Source organism: Lissotriton helveticus, chromosome 6 (assembly GCF_964261635.1).
Source record: "Lissotriton helveticus chromosome 6, aLisHel1.1, whole genome shotgun sequence".
NCBI classification, from domain to species: domain Eukaryota; kingdom Metazoa; phylum Chordata; class Amphibia; order Caudata; family Salamandridae; genus Lissotriton; species Lissotriton helveticus.
In genome coordinates, this window is record NC_136067.1 from 1,271,059,829 (window position 1) to 1,271,087,473 (window position 27,645).

The following is a 27,645-nucleotide window of genomic DNA, read 5'->3' on the forward strand; positions in this document are numbered from 1 at the left end:
GTGTTTGAGATCTTGAAGGGTGCCGCCCGATTGGGTCTACCGCTGTTCTTTTATCACCCTGTCCTGAGGAGGCCAGAGTTGTTGAAAGGCCGAAACGGGACCGTGTCGACACTTTCCATTAAGAGGAGTCTGATTTAAACCTGAAATTACAGTGGAATTATACCTTTTGACACATTCCTTATATTTAGGTTCTATATCTGCCGCTTTGAACCAATTGTGTCTTACTACCTCGGGGTGTACTTCCTAGAATTAATAGGAGGACACCTAGCTTTTGCTTTAACAATTTTGTCCGGGTGAAGATGGATTTGTTTGTGATTATGTACTGCCTGTATTAATTTTGTGTACTTTGTCCTTTGTTGTTGTATATAGTTGTGTACATATGTATGTATATTTGTGTATAATGTAAATTTGAAATCTACTGAAATTATTGAATAATGTTCTCGTGTGATTATGATAATTAAAATGTGTAATCACGTTCTCCATTAGTCGTGATGGTATCTTCATTGATAAAATAGTAGATAAGTGGACTAGTGCCACCAGTATAGGAGAATTAGCAGTCCCCTATTGGTGAATCATTCAGATATTTATTCCTCCTTTCCTATTTTCTTAGTTTGCTTGCTTTTCCAGCTCAAGTTCACTGACCAGAATGGACCAGTAGGTCACAAAAATAGCATGACCTAATAAAATTTGGCTCGCCATAGCGAGTGGACGAGTAGATTTTTCGAGGCCGGATTTGTATTAGAAAAAGAGTTTAGGCCCAACCCTCTTCATATCCTTCTCAGTGTTATGTAGTTCCTTTAAATCTATATCGATCTGCATGTTTAGACAACATAAACTATGGGACTGGTGTCCAGACTGATCCAGACACCCCCACCAGGTATGTTCGCCTGCATACCAGCTAGCTCACAGTGCCACTATGAACTCCTCTTACCAAGGAGAGAATAGTTTCTGCCAACTATCGAACATGACAACCCTGTCCCCTCAGGGATCGTGGAACCAGTATAGTACTTTTCGCTCAGTCACTCATGCTCACTTTGTCCCAGAGAGTTACACAGAATAAACGATGGGGACATTTTTTAATAAGCATTTATTGAGCCAGCGTCATTCTAGTGTAAAATAGGTGTGCTGCAACAACCATTAGACAGAAACAGATATAAACGGTTATAGGAACCAATTGAGTAAATAGATCTTAGACTTCTACCATAGTGCTAGAACAATAGATCTATACAGGTATATAGATACATGATAGTAATAGTGCGTACTCCTACGATGCTAATCCTAACTAGATGTACCTAAGTGTACCTAGCATGTATGTAGGTGTATAGCCAAGAATCCCCAGAGGATAGAGCCAACTCCATTTCCTGAAGTGAGAGAACTAAGGACCCCATCTTGGTCTCGAGATGGACACCCCGCGAGGGATGTCAGATTACTGCATGCTGGAGTTTCTGCGTACAGGAACCTCAGCGTCTCTTGTCAGCGTGTCAGAATGGAAGTCTTTCTCCTCTCCCCATCCCAGCAAAGATGTGGCTCTTATATACCCAAAAGATACCCTCAGGGGTTCTACCTAGCTGTGTCATGTCAGCTGAGGATGACCCTTATAACTTAGTTATTATGCAGGAGATGCAGAAGATAGTACTCCTGCTGTGATTCTGAGAAACCTCATGCATAATAATTGAGGTTAGTTTTCAGAGAAAACCACAAAACATTTATGCAGCACCTAACTAGGCAAAAGGCCAGCACATACCCGTTATGTAGTACAGTGGTGCGGTAAATGTAGGTGAACGGTTAGGTGACTACCCAGGCCTGTATTGGGGTACCTTACGAATCATAAGACCCACTCCTCATCCGACCGGACAATATACTAAAAAGGGCATGTCCTTCAATCAGAAAACATTGCTGTTCACAATAAAAGGTTTATAAAAAAATTATTAAAAATGCCTAAAAACTTTATTAGGCCTATATATATGCCTATATATATGTTAAAAAAAACTCCTTAAGTCCTTTAAAAAAAGTTCATATATGGTGTTCATATATGATTTGAGCAACTGAGTATGTCTGAAAGCCATGGTGCTCAGTAGGAGTGAGAAAAAGGTTTTGTTTAAAATTCCAATTTCAGGTGTTTTGGAAAAAGGCAGAATTTTTCACAGCACACAGACAGCCAATTGTTTGTTTTGTCTTGTGTGGGAGACGCAACATCACTGCTGCTTTCCTTCTCAGACAACAGTCCCTGTAACACCTTGTAAATCAGGTCAATCGACCAAAGATGATCTTCTTCTTCAGTTCCCACAGCCGATGTTGAGGGAACGTCCAAAACATCCACAGCATGTGTGTCTGTAGTGGAGCCGGTGACCAATCCAACAGGAGCTGAAGCATCTTGGTCACGCTAAGAATGCCGACATCAACATGGGAATACTCTGAGGACACTGCACTACATGGGCCTTTAATGGGTTCAGCACTCCATCCATGTCCGGTGGCGCAACGGATGGAAGTGTTAGACAGAGATACAATACGCATTCTTGTCCGCAGTATAAGTAGTGGAGAACAGGCAAGACACAGTCAATCCAGACTGGTCGGATTGATAGGAACCAATTCTGACTTAGCTCCCAAAGCCGAGGTGTGCCAAGATGGAGTATCATGAGTTCGCGCAACGTCGCTCCAAGAGCGTTTATTCCATCTCCTTGGGATCTGGGACGCCCATACGTAGCAGAGAAATTAAAAAAAGGATTTCCACTACCAGTAGCAGGATTAGCGGAAACCCTCCAAAAACACTTCCAAATACGGAGTGAATGAAAGCTGGAATCCCTCCGAAGACTGTCTGAAAGGTGCTTAATGGTCCAGAACCTATGGTCTTAAATAGGTGTACAATACATTTCATATCAGATATGTTAAAGATATGCTGTTGCAAAAAAGGGGGGGTGCTGCACTGTTCCTATTGAGAGATAAAGTAGGGGGGGAAAGGATTTATCTGGCGTGACCAAGGGTGTTCCAATGATACCCTGGGGCATCCATTATGTTGGACGTAATTGCCTCACACACCCAGAAGGGTGTCATGCTTCATCATTGGCGGTTGCTCCTCGTCGGGGAGGCGGTGCAATCCCCGACGGGCTCACCTCAAAGAGGGGCTCTTTAGCGGAGATCTTTTTCCAACAGCCTATTGGTGAAGTGGGGGTGTGTGGGCAGATGGTATACTCCTGTGATGGGATGATTAAAATGTAGCTAAGGGTACCGGAATTGACTTTATTCTGGGGGTCCCTTGGCTGCAATTAAAAAGTGGGGCTAGCTCGCTAGGTGTCAACTAATAAAGGTTGTGTGACCCTAGAGGAGACTAGTAGTGAGTGTGGTCGACATGTTTCTCGCTAAGGGTGGATTACCCGCGATTCTTCAGGACCTATACACAAAAGGTGAAGTGCAAAGACAACAACGACATGCTTGTATCATATGTGTTGTGTTACCTCAGTGGATTCTCCTATGCCTATTGGTCATGAACTAATAACCACATGAGGGTTCGGCGGGGCAGTACATCAGAGCAGAGCCCAAAGGTTTAGTAGCTCCAGTCCTCCGTGTCTGTGTCCAGTGACCTACCCATTCCCGCCGAGCTCGAGTAGATATGCTGTACCATTTCTCCAAAATGGAAAGGGCAGTTAGTTCATACTAGTGCCTGTATCTCAGCTGAGGACCTTGCAACCTGTAGTTCAAAAGTCTCTCGGGCTGAGGTTAAGGGCACATCCTTTTGTAAAATCATGGCTTTCAGTTGGCTCAGAGAATCAAACTGTATAAAGGAAACATTCAACGAAGGCCATAACTGCGCCTCCCTGACTGAGTGGGTCAGTGGAAATAGTACTTGCATACAAGTAACCCTGTAACTTACTATGACTAGATATGCAATGCCTGGAAGCATCCCACAACAACCTTGATCATTCAGCATTAAGTAACACTCATTCGAGGGCAGCCTGAACACTGGATTAACCACAGCAGCTGGGGAACATTTTAAATGACAGGATAAGTTTGCAACTGAACCATTACAGGCCCCGTGAAGCATAATATCCTGACAAATTAGAGACTCACTTAATGAAGTCTCGCAGTCTATACCGCTTCGAAACACTTCAGTTTCCCCATTCCTGAATCTAAAACAATATGGTAATTTCCAAGATTAATGGATGATGTCCTTACCCATTGCTTCATATCTTCCTACGTGGTGGTATTCTAGGCAATATTGAAATTGGAAATGTTTAACTGTCAATGGTATACCGCCATGAATTAACCATTCTGTGGATGGTGACTCTACCATGGTGAAAGGTAATTGGTCTAATTTTTCAAAGTGCAGCATTGTATATTTTGCATCTCTTTGTGCCATTCTCATCTGTCATTCTGATAGATATTATGCAGAGAATAAAGACGTACTGTTAATATATCGCCAGGGCTCATAACCAGAGAGCAATGATTGAAGCATCCAGCCTAATAATAGAATGGATCGTAACTGTGATTGCCTGTGTTGTAAGAAGATGGACAGACCCTGTTACATTATATCTATTGAAGACAACACAATGTTGCTCAGTGAACAAATCCTGGATGTTAGTGTGGCCTTCCAGGGTCAACCACTGCCAAAGACTTCTCTAAGTAAACTCTGTTAATTTCACACAATCGCTCCACAGCTTCCTGTTGAGAGAGTTTCCAAATTTCATTATAGATGGTGTATAATAAGCGTTTTCGACGTAGTTTCCAAGGACCTAGCAAAAAAACCCTTAAACCCATATCATCTGAAAGTAAGGACAAGTGGTGTTTCACCTGGGACAGTGTTGAGGTTCTTAGCCAATCTAGGCATAACTTCTCAACACTGTATGTTGTCACCACCCCGGATGTTCTCATTGTACATAGCGTTGGTTAGGCCTATGGATAATACTGAAACCCTTCGGTGGTACCCTTGAATCTTGATTGACACTTATTAGTGTTGATAGGCCAAATTAACCATCCCTTCCAAATGGGGTCTGATGAATTGTAAGAAATGTCACGCATGATGTCATCCAGTGTACCCTCGCCATGTTCTGTATAATTCTGCCATCTCTCAAAGTGTGAAGGAGAGGGAATACTAGGTGTGTCCAAGTCTTTGAACTTGGCTAACCCAAGATAGGAAGTCTGTTGCACAGTGTTGTTCAGGAAGATAATTTGTTGTGGTATGCTCTAAATTGTGCCTCAGTTCCCTGAACCTGCCATTCCCTACTTCCTCAGACAGATTATATGTCTATAGTGTCTCTCCATAAGTCGAAACCCTTTTAAGACAATTGGAAAGAAAGGATGCAGAGTATATCTGTTTCGTGTTAGCAAGCATATTTTTCTTTGCAGATGTAGGTGCAAGCTTATAATAATAAGCAAACTTTTGTGCTAATGTTTGTGAACTACCTTTTGGTGGTGCTGGGCAATGTTCCCATTGGTGGTATGTGAACACAGTATGTGGTGCACTTGCCTTATACAGAAAATGATGACCATAGTGTTTGTAACAATACATGGTGTCAAAATCAGATGTATCATCATACATTTCACTTCTAGAAAATACAGCAGATTGTTCTAAATCAGACAGCATACTATTGACAGTTTTAAAATCCCAATCGTCAGAGAATGTACTGGAGGTGATGATATCATTAAAAGACATTTTAAATACATGTAGTATTTTTAAAAGTTCAGTGGGATCAAATACATCATATGAAACTCTATCTCAAACTGTTCCTTCAGGAACGAGAACTGCTATAATGTTCACAAAGTACAGGTCTCTCTGTTGACGATGAGATGACGTATGTGGTTTCAGGACCTAGTTCACATGTGATACTGCAGAGCGTTCTGGAAGATAATGTCCATTCACGGGCAAGAAAAAGATAGTCACTAAACCTTTCCAGAGGACTAGGACAGTATACCAAGTGCTATCCAAAGCTGTAGCGAGGGTGAAACAAGGTAAGTCTTTTTCAGCCAAAGGTAGAAATCCTGAAGTTGTTATTTGTGGGAATCTGGAGCTGGCGGTGACTCAGGTTCACTTGAATCCAGAGAGAAGGTGTCAAAATATATGTAATAGCCAGATGCAGTTCTATCTATCTTTGGTAGCTCAGCAGGTTTTGTTGAACTGCCAGATGACTAATTTTGAGGCATATTCACATAGATGTCTGTATTAGGCTGAATTGAGATCTGTGTTACATTTCTGCTTTGTTGATGTTCAATTTCAACAGGTACGAGTTACATTTAATTGTTGATAACTCCATCACTTCATGTAGAAGCCCCTTCAAATGTTATTAGTCTTTCTGCCTGAACCTCCTGTATAGTAGCAAAGGAGATCGGCAGCCTGCTATTCAGCATAGGTCACATAGTATGGTTTGGTTTAATCAGATCAATGGAGATAAATCTCTTTTTTCGTTTTACTGACAAGAGGCGGAAGAAGTACTGTTCTTGTTCCTTCGAATGCCAGGACAGGTACAGGCGTTCCGTATGATGGCCCAAATTCTTTCTTCTCCACAATCTTTTCTCTGACCAGAGCCTAGACATTTGGGATCCATTCAGGTCTTGCCGTGACCGATTTTACTTCCCCAGTGGTGGTGTGTTTTACTTGGACATTGCTTTATAGTGCCCGGAATTCACTGAGTTCCTGTAAAACAGCCATCAATGTCAAATGGTGTTTTATCCGCCACTGTGCTGCCACAAACAAGATTGGGTACCCTAATTCTCGTCCCAAATAGGACTTGATAAGGAGTACGGCCTCCTAGGGAACTTCTTGGCACATTATTAAGGGCCCTCTGCACCCCATATAGGTGATTGACCCAACTACCACCCAAGCCTAATACCCTTGCTCTTAAGGCTTGCTTTAAATCCCGGTTTTTCCTCTCCAAAATTGAATTTCCCTTAGGATGATACGGAGATGAGTACGGCAATGCAAAACACCCAAACTTCCTATGGCTTCCCTGTAAGCCCAAGAGCTAAACACGGGTCCCACAGTCAGAATGTAATGTGCCAATTGCTAATGTCCCTATAAAGATTTGCAAATCGTCCATAACAGTTTGGGCGTCAGCCGAGCGCCGAGGCCAAACCCACAGGAATCTAGAGCATGAATTCACTGCCACCAAGATATACTTGTAAGCCCCCATCAGATTGTAAGGGGCCTCAGAGGTCCACAAAGACACAAGCGATAGGTCTGTCTGATCTTAATAGTGATGTTCTTGGTGGACGTGCTACAATGGAACCCTTCATCTGCTGACAGATGTTGCACTTAAGGACAAATGTTTTTGTCTGTTTTGTTAAACCTGGCCGCCAATAGTGTTGTTTCAGTAGTGAACCGGTCGCAGTAGTCCCTGCATGTGCTGAACCCAGACACTCGTGTGCAGCTAGAATTAAACCTAATCTGCGATCCATGTTTGGTATTACTCTATCCCCCACTCCTGGAATTTGAGCATATGGAATATTTTGTGTATCTAAATTGTAGGAGCACTTGAGTGGAAAATCTTTTAGCAAGGCTTTGGTTTTTTTGAGCGAAGCGATAACAGCAACCTTTATCTGTCTGTCTATTCTCGCGTGAGAACGAGTGATTTCAGCTACGGCAGCGGTTCGCTCTGTTGCCTTGGTTGCTTCATCAGCCAATTAATTCCCTTCAACGTGCACACCAACACGTTGATGACTCAGCGTATGAATCACGTGAGCCTGTGGCAAGCCTTTTTTCTGCTCTGCCACTTGTTCCCAAAGTAGTTTTTGCTTTATTGTGCAACCTTTTGAGTCTTTAAAACCATTCTTACCCCATTAATGAAGATATTCAGTGTAGGACTGGACACAATAGAATGAATCACACACTATGAGTTTGCGGAATTCTCGATCCGTATTTCTTATTGCAAGTATTAGGGCTTTTAGTTGTTCCAGCTCAGCCGTGCAATCTCCTAGAGACTGCTTCTGCATATTGTTAGGACGGAACTTGCCGTTTTGCATACATCCCTTCACAATCTCATATGCTGCGCTGTATTGTTGTTTACTTCCTACGGCAGGCTGAGCAGATCCGTCAGTGTAAATAATGTATTCATACTGATCTAGAAGCATTATTTCATTTGGGAGAAGATATTCTTGTTTGTACTGCAGAAATGCCTGTGTTTGTAATGTAGAATAAAATGTGTAGTCTACATCTGTTGCAGTGAGAGAATTAGCCCATTGTATCCATCGTGGATGTTTTCTTTTTGCGTTAGGAACGCTACCTTGTGTAACAGCCTCTAAGGCCGGTAGTGGAGTCACGGCAATTAATTTTTTTCCCGTGTCAGTGCACTTTCTCCCACTACAGCAGTCTCTACTGCTTCTAGAATCTTTTCAGTGGATGCAAAGCAAATCTCATTGTTTGTGTACAGATGAGATTTGCAAGCAATGGATACTGTTTCCCCTTCATTGAAGTGTACCCAGATTAACCCACCACTACATGGATCAACAAATTTGTAGTGTTTACAAGTATGTGTAAGTGTTTGGAAGCTATCATGCCAGCTTGTGTGGAACAAAGGATTTCTGTGTGTTCCCGTGTCCAACGATGGACTGAAACATCAGGTCTGATTGAGTCATAGAAAGGTTTTACTTTTTCTGCGTAATCCAAAATTTATGTTCTGCCAAAATTTAGGAATCTTAAAACGGATTGTAACTTTTTCAGAGTCTTTGGAGGTTGGAGCAGCGCACGCTTTTCCAAAAAGAAAGTTACTAGGCTTTTTCCTTCACTTGACAACTTATATCCCAAAAATAGGACATTGAGGTGGGCAATTTTAGATTTTTTGAAGTTGAATTTGTAGCCCTCATATGCAAACACCCAAATGATGTTGTTTACTATGACCAAGTGACCCAATAGTTCATCATCCGTCAGATAAATATCATCTACCGAGGACAATGCCTCCTCATCAAAAGTTTAAAGCAACTCTGTTACCCTTGCTGAAAACAACCTTGGGCTACTCTTATACCCTTGGGGCAGCCAACGGAATTGACGCTGAGAGCCTAGGGCTGAAAATGCTGTCGAATATCTGCTTTCAGGTACTATATTCTGGCAGAAAAATCCATTTGAGATATCTAGTGTTGGTTTTTTTCCCGCACTATGTTATTCATTAATGTGGCACTGTGTGCATTCTGTACTGCAAATGTCTTTGTGCATGAGTTCAAATGTCTGTAGTCTAAAACTAGATGATATGAATTATCGGGTTTCATTACGGGAAACAAAGGATTATTCATGAAAGAGGTGCAATTCTCTATTACACCTTGATATTCAAATTGGTCAAAGATCCCTCTGACTTGTTTTTTCGCCTCATGCTTTATTGGGTACTGTTTCTGCGGAGTTGGAGTCGTTTTAACTGGGATTTCATGGTGAAGTGACTCAGCATCCCCCCCTACATGATTGTGATATGATGTGGGTGCAAGTGCTAACGCCCACTCCTGCGCATATGAATATTGTAGTGATTTTGGAGCGAGGTCAGAGAAAGCTGGTAAAATTACCGTTTCCCCTTTTAGGCAATCCATACCAAACTCAGGTGGCCAATTTTTTTTCAGCCAAAAGGATGTTGTGTCCAAAAGTCAGGTTCTCCCAAAAGAGACCTTTAACCTTCCTTGGTTAGTCCCCCTTCATTTGGAGTGTTATTTCATATAACAAGTGTGGGATACTTACCCTAGTATCAGGTGTCTCCACCGTTATATGTTTATTCAACACCGCTTTCACCATAAATTCCATCAGGTAATGGTGAGCTATTATTACTTCTGCTGCGCTGTCTAGCATCATCAGAGACCATTCCCCATTCAAATGTTGAGTCCTCAGCAGCCTAGGCATTTCTTTCTTTAAGGCCTGCTACTTTCTTCCTTTTAAATTGAGGGTTTGATTTTGGTTTATCTTCTTTTTTGATATTATAGTTCAAAGTACGATGTGTATCTCTAGACTTTTTTCGTTCTTCAAATCTGTGATCTGACAGCCCTTCTCTCTCTGAGTTTTTGGATGGACCCTGAAAGGAACGAGAGGAAAGTGTATCAGTATCCTGATACCTGTCAGGTTTTTTGATGTTATCACAATTTCTAAGGTTATACCTCCTTTTGGAGGGCTCCTGTTGAGGAGACCCACCCCTAGTCTGTGATCTATTCTTTCTATTCATTTGTTTTGTATTCTCCCATTTCTGCTTAGAAGAATCAGGTGTTTGCTTGCTGATATCCTTTTCAGGACTACCAATTACTTGCAGTTTTGTAGCTCCAACTCTTAAATTAACTATACCTAATTTGGCATATGTATCTTTGATAATTTTAGGTCATTCTTGCTCCTGTTGTGCAGGAGTGCATTCCCTCAGGCATTGACATATAGCTACTGCTGCTGCCTCCTCTTTTATGTTTTTCAACAATATTGTTGAGACGTGGGAAAAATTGCCTAATAATTTCATCCCCAAGTTTAGAGCAGGTGCTGCTCCATACTCATTTTGTATTTGTCTTAATACTTCTGGTTTCACAGCAATTGAAGGGATACCATGAGTTCTGGTATAGATGGCAGTAAAAACTGAGCCCCAACATGTACAATCCTCTATTGGGAGAGCTATTCCCATTGAGAAGCAAGTGGTCACTATTCTGTGTTTTTCTTGTGGTCCTGTGTGTGGAAATGCTGCCTCTAACTGTGCTATTTTCTGTGCTATCCCGAATGGCATTTGCTCACGTTTAGTGGGCATTCTTCCCATAACTTAATTGAGTGTTTGTGGGGTAATTTTATTTTGTGTCTCCTGTAGTTGACCTGCTGGAGTAATTTTTGTTGATTGTAGTCTGATTGTTCAAATACCTAACTGTGTCAGATTTCTGTAAAGTTGTATTACTTCTTTGTGAAGTGGACGTAAGTCTGCTATTGGCAATATGTCAATGTCTGGATGCAGCATGTAAGCTGCTAGGACCAGCCAAGTCGCTCCGTCTCTGCTGAGCAGACCAAGTCTTACTTTTTTCTGTGGTGTGTGGGAGGGCACCTTTAAACCAGTTTGTATGCTCCTGGTAACTGAACTGAACTTCAATGTCCTCGTATGACCAATATTCTTCCGGTGTTTCTCCGGAGTGTAAGTATGAAATGTATTAGTGCGTGCATCTGCAGGTGGGAATTTTACCAATGAATAGAATACTTCTGTCCTGAATGACGATTGTTACAGTCCCACCTAATGCTGAGACTCCAAACGTAACTAATTTTAAAGTGAGTGCGTTTCTGACATTTTCTGAAATGTTTATCACACCTTCCTGCTCCCCATCCCCTGCTGCATTTGCCTGTAAAGCAGCGTTCTCTTCAACAGACATCGTTGAAAGAGTTTCAAGGAAAAAGAAATAAGGTTTTATGCACAATAGGGAACTATAATCCTTCAAGCTTGAATAAACCTACAGCCAATACATAGGATATGCCTACTCAGCTGCGGTGGATATTTCCTTTCCCACTCCACACTTCTCTTGGCAGATGTGAGTAGGGGTCTCTGAGAAAGCACGACTGAACTACTCAGATTTGACAGTTAAATAAGAACCAAACCAACGTTGGCGGCACCATGACGTGTAGTTCCTATAAATGCATATAGAATCTGCATGTTTAGACAACATAAACTGTGGGACTAGTGTCCAGACTGACTCAAGACACCCCCACCGGATATGTTCGCCTGTATAGCAGCTAACTCACAGTACCACTATGAATTCCTCTTACAAAGGAGAGAATAGTTTCTGGCAATTATCGACATGACAACCCTGCCCCCTCAGGGATCGTGGAAACAGTACAGTACTTTTCACTCAGTCACTCATGCTGACTTTGTCCCAGAGAGTTACACAGAATAAGCGATGGGGACGTTTTCAATAAGCATTTATTGAGCAAGCGTCATTCTAGTGTAACATAGGTGTAACAACAATAAGACAGAAACAGATATAAATGGTTATAAGCACCAAAAGAGTAAATAGATGGTAGACTTCTACCACAGTGCTAGAACAATAGATCTATGCAGGTTTATAGATACACAACAGTAATAATGCGTATTCCTACTATGCTAATCCCCTAAGTGTACCTAGGATGTATAGCCAAGAATCCTCCTAGGATAGAGCCAAACCCATGACCTGAAGACACCCTCTTGGTCTCGAGATAGACACCTCGCAAGGGATGGCAGACCACTGCGTGGTGGAGTGTCTGCGTGCAGGAACCTCAGTGTCCTGTGTCAGCATGGAAGTCTTTCTCCTCCCCCTCTCCCAGCAAAGATATGGTTCTAATAAACCCAAAAGAAACCTTCAGGGGTTCTACCTTGCTGTGTCATGTTGGCCGAGGATGACGATAGAGATGATCCTTATACATAGTTATTATGCAGGAGATGCAGAAGATGGTTCACCTGCTGTGATTCTGAGAAACCCAATGCATAATAAATGAGGCTAGTTTTCGGAGAAAAGCACACAACATTTATGCAGCACCTAACTAGGTAAAAAGTCAGCTAATTCTGTTATGTAGTACAATGGTTCGGTAAATGTAGGTGAAAGGTTAGGTGACTACCCATGCTTATATTGGGGTACATTACAAATCATAACACCAGTATGCCTTCATTTGTTGATTCTGTTATTATTCATGTTTTTTGTTTGGAAAAGCTGTGACGCTCCTTAGGGGTTGGGTCAAATCCTCATATCTAATAATGGTAAAGGTGCTGAACATCTGTTTTCCCCATCCAGACTGAATAAATTCAAAGTGGCTTTTTGTATATGTTTTGGTGCTTTTCTTTATTATTATTTAACATGTGAAATAATAATTTTAAAAAGCACCAAAACATATACAAAAACACTTTACATTTATTCAGTTCGGATATTGGTAAAATAGACGCTCAGCACCTTATATTGTTTTCAATATTTATTTGCCTTTCTTAATACCCCCTACAGTAAACCTTAACTGACAGAAGGATTTCAGGCACCACAACATGATTTCTTTTCTAGGGGATGAACACTTTCATTAGGATTTCCTCTGTATGGTAGATCATTTGGAATGTGCTCTTAAGAATAAATGTTATTCGTTTTGACTAACTGAATTGTCTTCTATCCTTCGTTTGTATGTTAAAAACACACACACACACACACACAAACTTTGAGCTTCTAGGGCAAGAGGCTTCGGAGATAAACCTCAATCTTCCTCAATTAGGAGTGGAATTAAAAAATACTTTCCAGTCAATAGTTTTAACTTTGTTGGTATTGATGATGAACTCTTAGGGGAAAGTGGGGACACAGAAAAGGTATTCTTAATTGAGTTACAGAAAGAGCATTTGGTGCATTCATCTAAGTAGGCCATGTGGGAACAGTTCCTAGCACCTGCTCATGCATGACCTTAAATGACAAGATAGACAAGATCTTCTCAAGATAGACAAACAAATGAAATAACCAGAAAGTCAAGTTGGGATTGTATAGCTTATTCAATATTGTCAACAAAGAAATTTACAGCTGGTTTTTACATTTTAGGCCTTAGTAAAATTGATCACCAGCCTCTTCTTTAGACAGTAGTCACCATGGCTTTTCAAATGTAAAGAAACAGTACCACTGATCTTGCAGACATTCAAGTGTGTCTCATTGTGAGACGGCCCAGGTGAAATGTAGCATGTAATAAACTTTTAAACATAATCTTTGTTCCAACTAACAGGATAGAGTCAAACGTTTGGTGATCTTCAGCCAGACGGTAATAAACAAACGTAACAGTCAAGCCAAGAGTCATCCTGCTTGACTCATCTGATTATATGAAAATCTGATGCAATCTCACCTCTTAGGGTATATTACACATAAGCAGAATTACACATAATTAAGATAATTCAAATATACACTATAAATGACACTGTTGATATAGGCACAGTGTCAGAAGCAGCCACAAAAAATCTAAATGGAAACCATTCCTAGATACTAATTTTAACATTTTATCTTTTCAATAGTATGCATTTAGTAGTCTTTGACCCTCCTCGAGAGGGTACACTTTAATGGAGGCAAAGCACAGTAATTGTGTTAAACACACATTTTAGCTGATTAGGTGGACTGTACGTGATGTAAGAATACTGCATTCATAGTGTGGGACTACTGTGCTACAGCTTGGTAGAACTCCACCCTGCTACCACCGAGAAAAGGCTGATGCTAGCTTTACCCCATGAATGCAGAAACTTTGCTGAAATGTTTTTTATGCAGGTTATTCCTCGCTTACAGTGAGACTACTCTAATTGCAACACCTCCTGATTGAGGTAAAATGCTTACCGAATATTATTGTTCACCTGATTTTGAACTCTTTTAAATTTCTTTTCAGATTTCTGTCCCTGTCATAAGGAGGTATTCCTTGTGCCCTCTTCTAGGACCGAGGGATATTACAGGTGCAATCAAAACACTACACTCTTCAGCAATTTTGAAGCACAACTAACTATTGTTGATTCAAAGGAATATACCAAAACATTGTCCAGTGGTGGTTAGGACAAATTGTATCTTCTGAGACAGCAGAGATGCACTTATCTCTTATCATGTGAATCTTTTCAGTTTCCCTGGGTGAAGACAAATCTTTGAGCTGGCTTAACTTGAGTTGATGTTTTTGAAATTGGTCCCTTAAAAATATAGGGCCATATTATCAAGGAAGCTGCGGTAGTTTATCGCCGCTTTACCGGCAGGAAACTGCCGATAAAGCGTCGATAATGGGCTTGATAATATGCAATTCGAATTGCAATCGAAGCCCAGGTTAGATGTGTGAACATCTAACCTGGGCTTCGATTGAAATTCGAATCGCATATTATCAAGCCCATTATCACTGCTTTATCGGCAGTTTCCTGCCGATAAAGCAGCGATAAACTACCGCAGCTTCCTTGATAATATGGCCCATAGTTTTGCAAATATGTGACCAAATCTGAGAATTCACATTTGACCTTGGCCTGGGAACCTATTTTTATCATCTCAATGAGATACTAACTTCCATAAAGGTTATATTTCCTTCTAATGGTTCTCAACAGATCTTCTCATGCACATGTTTTTGCTTTCTGTTTTTATAGCTAATTCTGGCACTTTGAATTTTGCATCTAGATTTGTCAGCCTAAGTGTGACCTTTCATCTAAGCAAGGATAATCGTTTTGGTTTGTGTCATTGTTGTCTCAAGGATCTGTTAAAGGAGGAGATGAAGAATATGAATTACGTTGCTTTCTTAGAACATTCGGGTCACTATGATTGAAATCCTTCAAATCAAGCTACCTTTTTCCTTTTGTCTCTGTAGAGATGTCATAAGGCATTTAACAACCTGAAAGAAGCCCTGTGTCCAGCACTGCTGCTAAAAATCATGGACAACAGGAAGATATTTTTTGCAGACTCAGACACTTTTGAACATGTCCTAAGGGCATTTCGTCTATCGCATGAGCAAGACCAACTTTTGACAGTGATTAGTAAATGTTTACTAGCTATGGATGAACAATTGATCATGATTGGGAGGGCACATTTGGAATTCTGTGGTCTCTAACAAAGCCGAAGCAACAGCTGAACTCACTTCAAGGTTCAAATACACCACAAACACATATGGTGGTTTGTGCAAATTGAGGTATTTGGGTGGATCCAAAACTGCTGCCATGACCCAATTTCTTTCAGGAACTAGATTTTAGGATGGCACACATACCGTGCCAATATCTTCTGCAAAGATGAAGTATCCTCTAATGAGGACAGTTTATTTTTCAGCTATGCTGATGGTGGGAAAGACATACATTAGGGTTTCCATCAACATAATGTAGTTACTCTTGTTTGTTTCATTTCGAACCTCTAGACTTTTAACCTCTGCTGTGGGCTTTAGCCTGCTTAACAGGCTGCAGCCACTGCAGCCACCACTGCCTTGGCACAAGCCTGACTGCTTGTCAGGGATGTCATGCTGACAACAGAGAATGCTAAATATTCATAACTAGCACATTTAAGGCAAAAGTGAATGTCCCGGCAACCCTCCCTGATGCATTTGATTAAGTTACAGAGCTGTAGGATTATTTTCCCTACCGATGTAAATTGAATGTCACACGTTAGAAAGCTGCACTGACAAATGGCTAGCTTGTGGCATGGTCTCTGTTACATGAGGATAAATATGAATTCATTCATGATTTGAATGTTATAAATAGTGGCCATGATTGTTAAATTCTACAAATATAGGTAATATGGCATCGAAATATCAAACCTCTGGCCAGATTTTAGTTACCTATTTTTCTTCTAGAACATATGACATAAGGATGGCAGGTAGACTGCACCTTTTCACATCTTACCAATAACCATGCTCAAACATATGCTAGTACAGAACTTTACAGATAACAGCTACAATAGCCAGGAGATGGGTTCAGGGTCTAGCCACTGCATCCTCGTCTGAGGTTTGCTAGCTTTCACACTAGACGAATTGTCTTTCCTGATCTATGCCACATTCTGTGAAAGGACCACCAAAAGGTGCCATGGTTGCCTTTGTAGGGGACTGATCTGACCAACTTACTGATGGGCTGAGTTGGATCATAGAAGGAAGCTTCTCAGTCATAAAAATTTCCTCAGCCATAAAGAGGTGGCACACAATCAGTGCAGTGCGTCCAATGATGGTGACTCTCTAAAGGGTCCACTCACTTGCCTGCAGGGGGGGTCTCTACCCCCTTTGTAATGGAGGCAGGTTGGTGTCTGCAATCCGAAAGGATTAACAAGCTGCTTTAAACAGCCGGTCCTCCTTTCAACAGTAAGCTTAACCCCAGAGCAGGCATGAATTCATGGCTGCTCTGGGGGTATTGCTTTAACTGTAATAGGGTGCACAGACTGGGGCAGCGCACCCTTTACATGATACAGACCTTGAATTTTTGAAGTCTAGAGCACCTGTAGGATCTAAGCGATACAATTAGATAATTATGCTGCTCAAGAGAGTAGTCACCTCAAGGTGGATGAAATACTTTCAGATGCATGCATCCATACACATAATAAACTACAAAGATTGCTTATTGCATCAGACATGTCACATACTTCCCATTAACCATTACAAAACATTACTGAACAATGCATTGGATAGACTGATTGTTACTAACCAAAGAAAATAACACTAGTCCACTGTGGTTAGTAAATAAGAAATTTCAGAACCACACAGACATGGCACCTACACCCCAAAAGTGCGAAGAGGATATACAGATGGTGCATATGTGCTACACAAGAGCTGATAACATACCATAGCAATACATAGCACACTGAAGTCACATAACAAAGTAACATGCCCTAACACAGCAAAGCATAACAGGTTGATTCCTGTGTCAAAGTGAGAATGAGGCAGCATCGTTGAACTTACCATTCCATGATTCAGCCACGTGGGTATGAAGTTATCCAGCAACTTCGGGAAAACCAGTTCTCTGTCATACAGGTAGAGGGCCCAGAACATGGTCACGACGAACTGCAATAACAACAAGAGCTTATCAGAAACTAAACTACAACCATGGCTCTAAGTATGGCACATCCCTCCAGGTCTCAGACCCCACAGTAATTCAAAACTGATATTGATATAGGTCCCTTTCGAGCCCTGTGTTCATATCCCTAATTTTGCAGGCAAAAACACTGATCAAATTCTGAACAATGACTCTAAAAATCATTAAGGTAGCCATTATCAGTGATGCAGTTCCTGTTTACATTTCACTTAATTTACTTAATCTTGCATACCCTAATAAAGGTCTCCAACATTTTCTCTAGTGAGAGCTACTTCTGATCAGTGGAAATCATCAAGAGCTACTAAAGGCTAAACAACTCGCACATTGATACTAGAAATCCCTAAGACCAGTTTCATTCACTTTAAGCTTAATGTCAATACACTCAAATACTATGGTTTAAATAAAATACTTTGACTAAGGGCACTGTGATAAGACTGCGATGTATGTCAGTGGATCGTGATCTTTGGGGGATGTATGAACATGTGTGCGTCTGAATGGGATATATTTGGATGGGTGGCTGAGAGCCTGTGTCATTTGTACTTGTAGCACAGGACATAAATGGGAGAATTATGAACAAAAATGTTCATAATATGGAACTTGTTTCTGCACTTTAAATTTGTCTTATTTAAAAATAGAGCTGCATTTTTCAGTTATACTTATGGCACAGTGCCAACTGGCCAGTGAGAGCTATAGTCCTGCTCTTTGTAAATGAGACACTTTGAAATGGGAAACATTTAAATGAAGTGTTAACTTAATCATTAATATTATTTCATTTTAATTTTCTCCCATGTAAAAGAATTCAGAAACATTGTTCACAGCTCAAATATTCAGTTGAGAAGGAATTGTATTCAAGAGTTAAATACCTCGGTGCTTCAGTTGTGTACCTCTGTGCCCAAGCCCCAGCCTGGGTCATGAATCTGACTGCGAATTGCTCATCATCAAGCCCTGCTATCTGGAGCCTGATAATAATAATATAAAATAAACACAACATTGCCTTAACTTTATAAGGAAAATATCACTCTGTGCTTATTTAAAAATGAATTCAGGCTGTGAGCTACTCTGAAGGTGTCTGGGAGCTACTGGAAGCTTATGATCAAATGGTTGGAGACACCTGCCTTATAGTGTTTGATTTTTCCAGGATGCTGAGTTTCTGTACTTTTTTGTGCAAGATATTACTCTTATATAGTGAATACTGTGAACTAAATGGCTTCTAGGTATTTCCATTAAAGCGGGTTTTAAAACAAGCTACCATTGGACTCATGTTGTGAAACCCTCTAAACCTAAAAGCTCTCATCTTTTTTGGTTTCACCTGCACAGCGATTGTGAAATCTACTGAATTTAACATAAATATTTAAAAGGACTTACGTCCTGCCCTTCGTTTTCATTGGTTGATGTGCTTGTCACTTACTTTTTCTCTATTTCTATTGGCTGTAGCATATTATTTCCTGTTGTTCTTCTTGTGTGTTTCTCTTATCAGTGTCCAGTGGACCAAGTACTGTTTTCATCCGCTTTGATAGGACTTCTTTTCTTAATTGACTTGCTAATTTACACATGGTTCGAACCCCAATGAAGGCATCACAGCACTTCACAGGCACAGATAGATTAAGGGATTTGCACAGAAATACTGCATATTGTGCATCCCGCCAAGGCCCAAACCCTGTTCACCAGATTTCCGGTCGGCCACTCTAACCCTTACGCTAGCACTTACTTGCGCTTCTGTATTCATCTCCATTCCATGAATGCTGTGAGCACTGTTGTAGCTTTAACGGGGGAGGAGTCTTCTGGTAAGCTTTTACTATAAATAGCCCGTTCTTGTATCCAGTTGTAGCAGTCATAGTCTTTCACTGTTCTTTTTCATTACATACATGCTAACTGAGAACACTGTGAAGGTTAGCTATTCCAACTAATATAAATGACAGAATCATACGAATATTGTTTATGTTTTTATTCCTTATTAAAAAGCTTTAGAAATGCCTGTTGAAAGACGGTGATTCTGAAAGTTGAATATCACTGCATTCTGTTGCTCCCAGTAAATTGCAATATTCTCTATTCTCTGATTAATGGGACAGGTAACCACCCTCCCTGACTTCTGATTGGTAGCTTAGCTCTGTGTGACAACTTCTGTCTCCCTGTACGTCAGCTGTCCATTTGGGATTTGGAACAACTCTGAAATGTGGTACCTCTGGATTAGAAATGGTCCTATGGCGCCTCTTTTCTCTATGCTGTAGGTTATTTTATACCCTGTGGAAGACAGCAATGAGAAGCCACAGTGATGGCCATATTAAATGATCTGTTTTTCCAAAAAGCTGCATCTTGGTAAGTGCGTGGCAACAACAACAACAACAAAGGAGTTTATAAAGCGCCTGGTGACGCCATCACGGCGTGTCCCCGCGCTGAGAAAGAAATCAGGTGCATAGATGGAGTTACAGAGAGAACAGGTGAGTTTTCAAGCTTTTCCTGAAAGCAGTCTCCGAGTCCGCAAGTCTAATCTCCATAGGGAGAGCATTCCATTCTTTGGCGGCCATAGCCCGAAAAGAGTGGCCACCCATTCTGGCCTTCCTGATACGGGGTACTGTGAGCAAGCCAGTTCCCCTGGAGCGAAGAGTTCTATTGGGCTCATAGGGAATGGCTAAGTCTTTCATGTAGGAAGGAGCTTTTTGGGAGATGATCCTATAGCATATTAATAATGCTTTAAAAAGAATTCTCTTTTTTATGGGTAGCCAGTGGAGGGTATCTAGAGAAGGTTTGGAAGGGGCTCTCTTAGGAAGCCTAAGGACTAGACGTGCTGCTGTGTTCTGCAGGACTTGAAGTCTCCTGATGTTTTTTTGCGATGTTCCGAGCAGAAGCACAGACCAGCAGGCTCAAGACCATGCTTTTCTGGCACTTCCAGTGCATGCACTCCTGTATGTTAGAACATGTCAGGACGAAAATTATAAGTAAGCTTGACGTTGAAGCTCTGTTTATTATCAGGCAGTCAAAAGGCCCTTACACATGTGTTGTTCTAAACTGATTGTTTCCGGTGAACTTGTCTCGGGTTCCTCGTTACTTGGAGGTGAGGGGAGGTAGGAATCAAGAAGGAAACAGTGTGTGCTTCTGACTGTTCCTGACATGAAAATGACATTCTCAGTGCAACATGCCTTTCAGAGACTCGCTCGCCATCCAGAGGCCCTAGATTTACTTACAAGCCAGGCACTATTATTCTGTTTTTCGAGAGAGCTAGAGCATTTTTCAGAAAGCAAATGTGTGCCCCAGTGGTTACCAAAATGCAGAACCCCCCATCTTACCAATTATTAAAGGCCTGTGTAGTAAGGGGGCAGACACAGCAGATGAGTTTCAAGAGTTTATTTCTGGTAGAGGAGTAGCACCCACGACCGGAGCTGTCCAGCTGGTGCAAGTCCAACGCTAAGTCTAGCATTTCCAAGGACACCGCAACAGCTGAGACAGACCGCTCGTGAATCACAACTTCAAATCAATACATAGTAAAGAATTTGTTGTGCAGAACCCTTGCTCACCTGTACAACAGTTACGGCAATGAAAATCTAGAGCACCCTTTCCCCACCTTTCTGGGACTCTTAATGAGAACCCAGTCTCCTTTTTGGATAGTTTGGACCACGGGATGCTTACCTAGGTCAAAGTGCTCTTTCATGCTATTTTGTTTCTGTAGCACATTTTCTTTGGACAATACTGGAATGTCACCTGTCCCCCCTTTCTCACTTAACCAATTGGGCAGCAAAACAGTGTGTGCTTTCCTACATCTAAGGAGAGCTAAGAGAGCAATACCTGTGGTCGAGTGGGGGGTAGTGTTGTGAGTCCACACTTTGCCAGATACAAATTCCATTGGGTCTTGACCACAGGGAATTGCAATTTGTATTCCCTCTTTGACAATTCTCTTTCCCCATTCAATCAAGCCGCTAGAGGATGCTGAATAAAGTGCAACCTTGAAATGATGAATATCAGGCAATTTAAAAAAGAAAAACATTTGTTGTTATACGAAATGCGTTCCATTGTCAGTGACAATAATCTTGGGAGAACCATCTATGTGGAATACCTTTCTAAAACATTTAATAGCATTTTCAGTGGTAGCCCCCTTACAAAAGCAATAGTAAATCCATTTGGTAAGGTAATGAACAAGCAGGATTAAGTATTTGTTGTCAGATGATAAAGTTTCATATGGACCAGAAAAATCAAGGCCCACTTTGTCCCATGGATTCTCTGGGAAAGGGACAGGGTGAATAGGAGAAGAAAGGGTTTTCCAATGTTTGTCTTATAGGAGGCACTCCGTACATTTACCAATCATGGTCCTAATCTGGGAATCAATTGAGGGACACCAATAGTATTGCTTCAAGCGTTGGCAGATCTTGGTAATGCCTAAGTGCCCTTGATGGGCTATGTGAATGATTGTGTTGCATAGAGCCTCGGGGTGCACAAAAATATTGTGACGCATAACAATATCATGTACTACAGATAATTCATCAGTTACATTTCCAAACGCTTTCATTTCACTAGATACATTTCTGTATTCAGGCCAGCGAGTAATAATGGATGTTTGGATTTTTTTAAAGCATTGCATCACTGGTATAGGCAGTGTTCCGTTCATTCTCTGTGATGAGTGAACATTGAACTATAGCATCAATAGCAGCAACTACACACTCAATGTCATCCACTACACTAGGTGCTTAATTCTAGAAAGACAGTCTACCCTAAAATTCTTCCCTCTAGGAAAATGTTTGATAGTAAAATTATATTCTTGGAATTTAGAAAGTAAGTGGATGAGTCTGGCTGCTGCTTTGTTCGGCTCACTGTTGATAAGTAAATGCATGAGGGGCTTGTGGTCGCTGTATAGATTGAACTCACAAACCCAGATGTACGATTTAAACCATTTATTGGCCCAAACACAAGCAAGAGCCTTCCTCTCAATAGTACTATATTGTGTTTCTGCAGGTTGGAGTGTTCTTGACACAAAGGCTATTGTATGTTCTTTGCCAGCAACCCATTGTCCTAATACAGCCCCAAGACCAGTGAGACTGGCGTCCACAGTTAAAAAGCATTTGTGACCATCTTGGAATGAATGCAATGCTGTAGACTCTTCAATGAATTTCTTGACGTGCTCAAACACTCAAATTTGGCCTCTTTTTTTTAAGAAAGACCGATCAGTGGTTCCACAATTTGTGCATACGCTTGAACAGGCCTAGCGTAATATTCTGCAAGTCCCAGGAAGGAGCAAAGCGCTTCTTTATCACTGGGTGGAGATGCATTCCTAATGGCTTTGATTAGAGAAAATGTGGGTCTCATACCATTGGATAAAAGAATGTGTCCTAAATACACTGGCTCCTGAACTGCAAACTTGCACTTGTCCTGTCTGATGTTCATTCCAGCTTTGCAAAGAGTCTCCAGTACTCTGACTAGGGTTTTGTCATGCTCTGTTCACCTGCCACCATACAGCAAAATGTCATCCTGGTATGCTTGCACACCAGTTATATCTTCCAGTAAGGTGTCCATCATTTTCTGGAATATGCTGGCAGCGGAGGCCTGCCCAAAAGGTAATCTTAGGTACTTATATGCCCTGAATGGAGTCACGAAGGTGGTAAGTTCTTGTGACTCAGAGGAAAGGGGAATTTGATGGTATGCCGACCTATTAATCTAAAATGGAGAAATATTTAGCTTCTCTCAAGTTGGCTAGTATATCATGGATCTTGGGCAAGGGGTGACAATCCACCAAAATATTGAGATTGAGGGAGTGCAAGTCGGCACACAATCTGACCTCCCCAAAACTGTTGCGGGCTAAAACTATGGGAGAAACCCTTTCAGATGAGTTGCACAGTGTGACGATGTTCTTATCACAAGTGTATTTCAGGACTTTCTTTAATTCTCCACTGGAGATTAATGGCAAAGGACTGACTTTGTGAATGACTGGTTGCACATTGGGCTTGAGGCGAATCTGGTGTTCAAAACCAATTACACTACCCACTTTGCTGTTAAACACCGAGGAAAATTGATCAAGGATGTGATCAATATCAGTTCCTGAAATGGAAGAGTTAAACACATTTGGTTAAATGTTGGGCTCTGGAAGAGAAAGGTTAGAGACATTTGCATTGTGTGATTCAGCATAATCATAATAAACAGGAGGAATATCTCCAAGGGCAGTGGGTTGTTCCGCGCCTGGCTTGAGATATAAACCCCTTTTTGCTAAGTCCATCCAACCTATGATGTTACTACCTTTTAAGGCAACTTACACACTTGTAAAGGTACATCTGCCTAAGTATTCAATCCCGGAAAGAAAATAACCCAACATGTCAATATCAGTCTCCCCAAAGGCATTTGGGTTAACATCAGATTTAGAAAGAATGATGCTGACATCCCAATTTGTATGAAATGTGACATCAGATAATATGGCGATAGGTGACCCTGAGTCTGCTTTTATTTGTAAGGGGACATCCCCAATGGTTACCTAACACCAAGGCAGTTTGATTTGACCTAGATCGATGGAATTGCATTCAACTGTTAAAACAACATTATGTAATTTTTCTGAACAATTATCTAAGTCTTCGTTGACTTCTATACTGCTGACCCTGGTGAATTATTTTCCTCCTCTACATACAGCCTGGAAGTGTCCCGTTTTTTTGCGGTGGAAACATCCTAAGTGGTTTTTAGAGCCGCATCTGTAGCAACAGAGTGGTTTCCTGGGTGGTTCCTTGGGGAATTTGTTTCCAGCGTTTACCTTGCACACAGATTTGTCCTCGATGACATGGACGTTTTGGTGTATCTGACTTTCTTGTAGAGTCTTAGAAGAGATGGATGAATGTTCAAAACCTTTAGCAATATCAAGTTTTTTTATTAGCGTAGGGTTTTGCGGCTAAGTATCATTTCTTGGATTTTTTTAGAGAAACACATGAAGATGAACTGATCTCTAATGCACATCTGTAGTAACACCAAATTTGCAAGTTGCTGCAAGGATTTTTAGCTCAGCAATGTAGTCCTCTACACTCTCATCAGAACTTTGTTTATGCTTTAAGAAATTGTGCCATTCGAGCATAATGCTGGGTTCCTCAGCATACTGTATGGACATGCGTGCCAAGGCCTCTTTATATACATCCCAATCATCACCTGATACACTAGGTGCTGAACATTGAGGAAGGTTCTCAAATACCTGTTGTGCGGCGATGCCAAGACATCCATACAAGATAGCTACATTGCTTTCTGAATAGTATCTGGCTGGGTCAATTGCAACAAGGTAATTTTCAAACCCTTTTAGCCAGTGTCGCCATTTAATGATAGTTTTGCCAGGAGAGTGCAAAAAAAGAGCAGGTTGTTGAAATTGTTGTACAGAAGCCACAGCAATATATTAAGCAGGAGTTTGAACTGTTAAGGGCATTGACAATTGAAAATATGAGTATTAACGATGTGTGCATTAATAGCAGGCTTAAATAATTTAGCGTTGTAGTACACTCAAAGGAAGAAAAGTCACAAACAGCTGAAGTAGCGGCAAGTAATGCGTGACTTTTTAATTATGCAGCAATGTCATAAGTGTTGGCAGAAAAGGAAGTGCAGGTTTTTCCTTTTTATTTAAAAACAAATTGGAAGCAGCGCAGAATGCAAAACGATGAGGAGACGCATTGTCCTGCCACCGCATATAAAATTGCAGAGGAGTGAGGCTAACGTTGCCTAGCAACGTGTGTAACCTTGAGCGTCATATTTAGCGCGCATGCGCACGTGCTTTGGCGGTACGTGTTTTTGGGAGGAGTGGTGCCTGAGCCACTTAGCCGGGAGCGCCAGCGATATGCAGCTGGGGAGCGCTTAAAGGCAGGATCCAGCGTGCGACAACTATAAATCTAGCTGGGCAGCAGAACGGCAAGAAACAGGCGAAAAGCAGGAACCACTCCAAATCTCAGCACTCGGTGCAGGAAAAAGGTGGGTCCACTCTGCACCAAGTTGTAGTAAGGAGGCAGACAGAGCAAACGAGTTTCAAGAGTTTATTTCTGGTAGAGGAGTAGCACTCACAACTGGAGCCGTCCAGCTGCTGCGACTCCAATGCGAAGCCTAGCGTTTCCAAGGACACCGCAACAGCTGAGACGGACCGCTCGTGACTCACAACTTCAGATCAATACATAATACAGAATGCAAATGCATAGAGGAGCAAGAGAGAGTCACCAAGCCCATGTGACTCCCAGTTACAACATATTACAGCCTATCTCCATTTTGATGTTGTTCTTACTCAATGTCCCTGTAAAAGCAAATGTGTTATGCGTGCGTGCACCCTGGTGATCTTGTTTGTTCTAAGGTGATCTCAGTGATGTTCAGTGAATGTGCGGCAATTAATTTCACACTCAGTTTTTTTTTTTCCCGCAAATGTCCTTTTAGTACTCAATGGGGCATATTCTCAAGGACTTATCACCGATTTATCGGCTAGCGCCGCAAAAGTGGCGATAGATTTATCACACTATTCCCAAGCTGGTGCAAACTGCCGATAGCACCCATTTTCCAGATATAGCTGCCGCAAAAACCATCGCCGCGGACGAGAGCGAAAACTAACGCTAATGATATGCAGAGTAGGCATTCCCGCGCAAAAGCACATGAAAACACCCCTTAGCGATATTCTCACCGACCAGCCAGATCGGCGAAGCGATCCAAAAACAGACGATAAAAGATTTAACACTTGCCTCTTACTGGTGTTAAGCAGGACGACAACCTGCAGTAGAAAGGGAGCCCAGCCCAGAGCCACATCTGAAGACCAACAGATGCCCTGGAGCCAATGCTCATGCAGCTTGGAGACCCAAGAGGGCCACAACACCCATCACCACCCAAGGACCCCCCCTGGACCACTCCCCCGGACTACCACTTAGGCAGCGCATAACAAGACAGTGGACGTTCCTAAAATGCACCAGCCTCAGAGACTCAACGCCAAAGGATGCCATTGCCCACTACAGGCTCAAAAAGACAACCATCCTCCGCATCCTGACCCACATTGGCCACAGGCTGACGGTACCAACACAGCGGAGAACCAACATCCCTCCGCAGACAAAGCTGCTGGCTGTGCTGCACCTGTTGGCCTCTGGTACCTTCCAACCAACAACTGCCGGAGTCAGAGGAGTCTTACAGCCAGCTCTATCAAACTTCCTCACACATGTCTTGGATGCATGTCCACAAAAGCAACGGTGGGCCTCTGTAGCCACACCACACGCTAGTTGCAATTCGTAGTTTTCCTGCGCAACCAACCCCAACGCCAGCCGTTGCTTGATGCTTCTGTGCTCCAGATCCAAGATTGTAGTTACTGAAATTAGGGTGCACCAGGTTATGAAGTCCAATAGTCAACAGTAGTGTAAAAATAGTTCTTCATTACAAATACATAAATCAACAATACGAAAATCTCAGCCAACGCGTTCCATTCCCAACAGGGAACTTCATCAGAGCGATGTGTGGGTTCAATTAACTGCATATGCTGCGGGAACTCCCCAATACAATTCCACATTCCGAAAGTCAGTATTCAAAACCTGTTGGATAAATTGTGTCATTAGTCAAGCGTCCACATAGTCACAAACGTAATCTGGTACAGTGTATTGCACTTGGACAAACCGGAATTCTTACAGATATAATAAATCCTGCATAAAAAGACCGTAACAGAGGTTCGTGTGGTCGTAACCTTCATAGGAAAGAAAAGGAAGGTTACGACCACACTAACTTCTGTTAAGGTCCTATTATGCAGGATTTATCATACCTGTAAACATTATGGTTTTGTATCAGCTTGATACCCCTGCACCTTCACTTCCCCCACACTGTGCAGGGACAACTGGAGACCAAGCAAGGGAACTACACTACAGTTGGCTTCCTGCACGTGTTGGCGGCAATTGACTGCACAAATGTACTACTTGTGCCCCCTGCCGACACAGCACACAATCACTGCAATGGAAACCACACGCATTTCATCAATGTGCAGGCAAAAGTGGACCACGGGGCCTGTTCACCAATATCGTCGCAAACTTCCCAAGCAGTGTGCATGATTCCTACATCTTCCGCAAGTCCATCACCAACCAGCGCTTTGAGGATGGTACCTATGGAAAAGCACTGCTCGTCTGTAAGTACCAACTGAACACACCACACACCTCAACTCCACAATCATACAACTCACAACTGTGGGAATGCACACGTTACAAAATCACATACAACATGCCAATCAACATGCCCAACTACCAGACACGACAACACAAGTAACTGTGGAAACCGTGGCCAGCCATGTAGACAAACC

General features: G+C 41.8%; 1 protein-coding gene across 1 annotated transcript in view; it reads right to left on the reverse strand.

Annotated features, from left to right (window-relative positions):
• Nucleotides 1–27,645, reverse strand: part of AIG1 (androgen induced 1) — a 1,879,081-nt gene that overhangs the window by 1,047,668 nt on the left and 803,768 nt on the right. Inside the window, exon 3 of the mRNA XM_078646963.1 lies at nt 17,273–17,374. Within this exon, the coding sequence (XP_078503089.1) occupies nt 17,273–17,374 (102 nt within the window). The remainder of the gene's footprint in view (nt 1–17,272; nt 17,375–27,645) is intronic.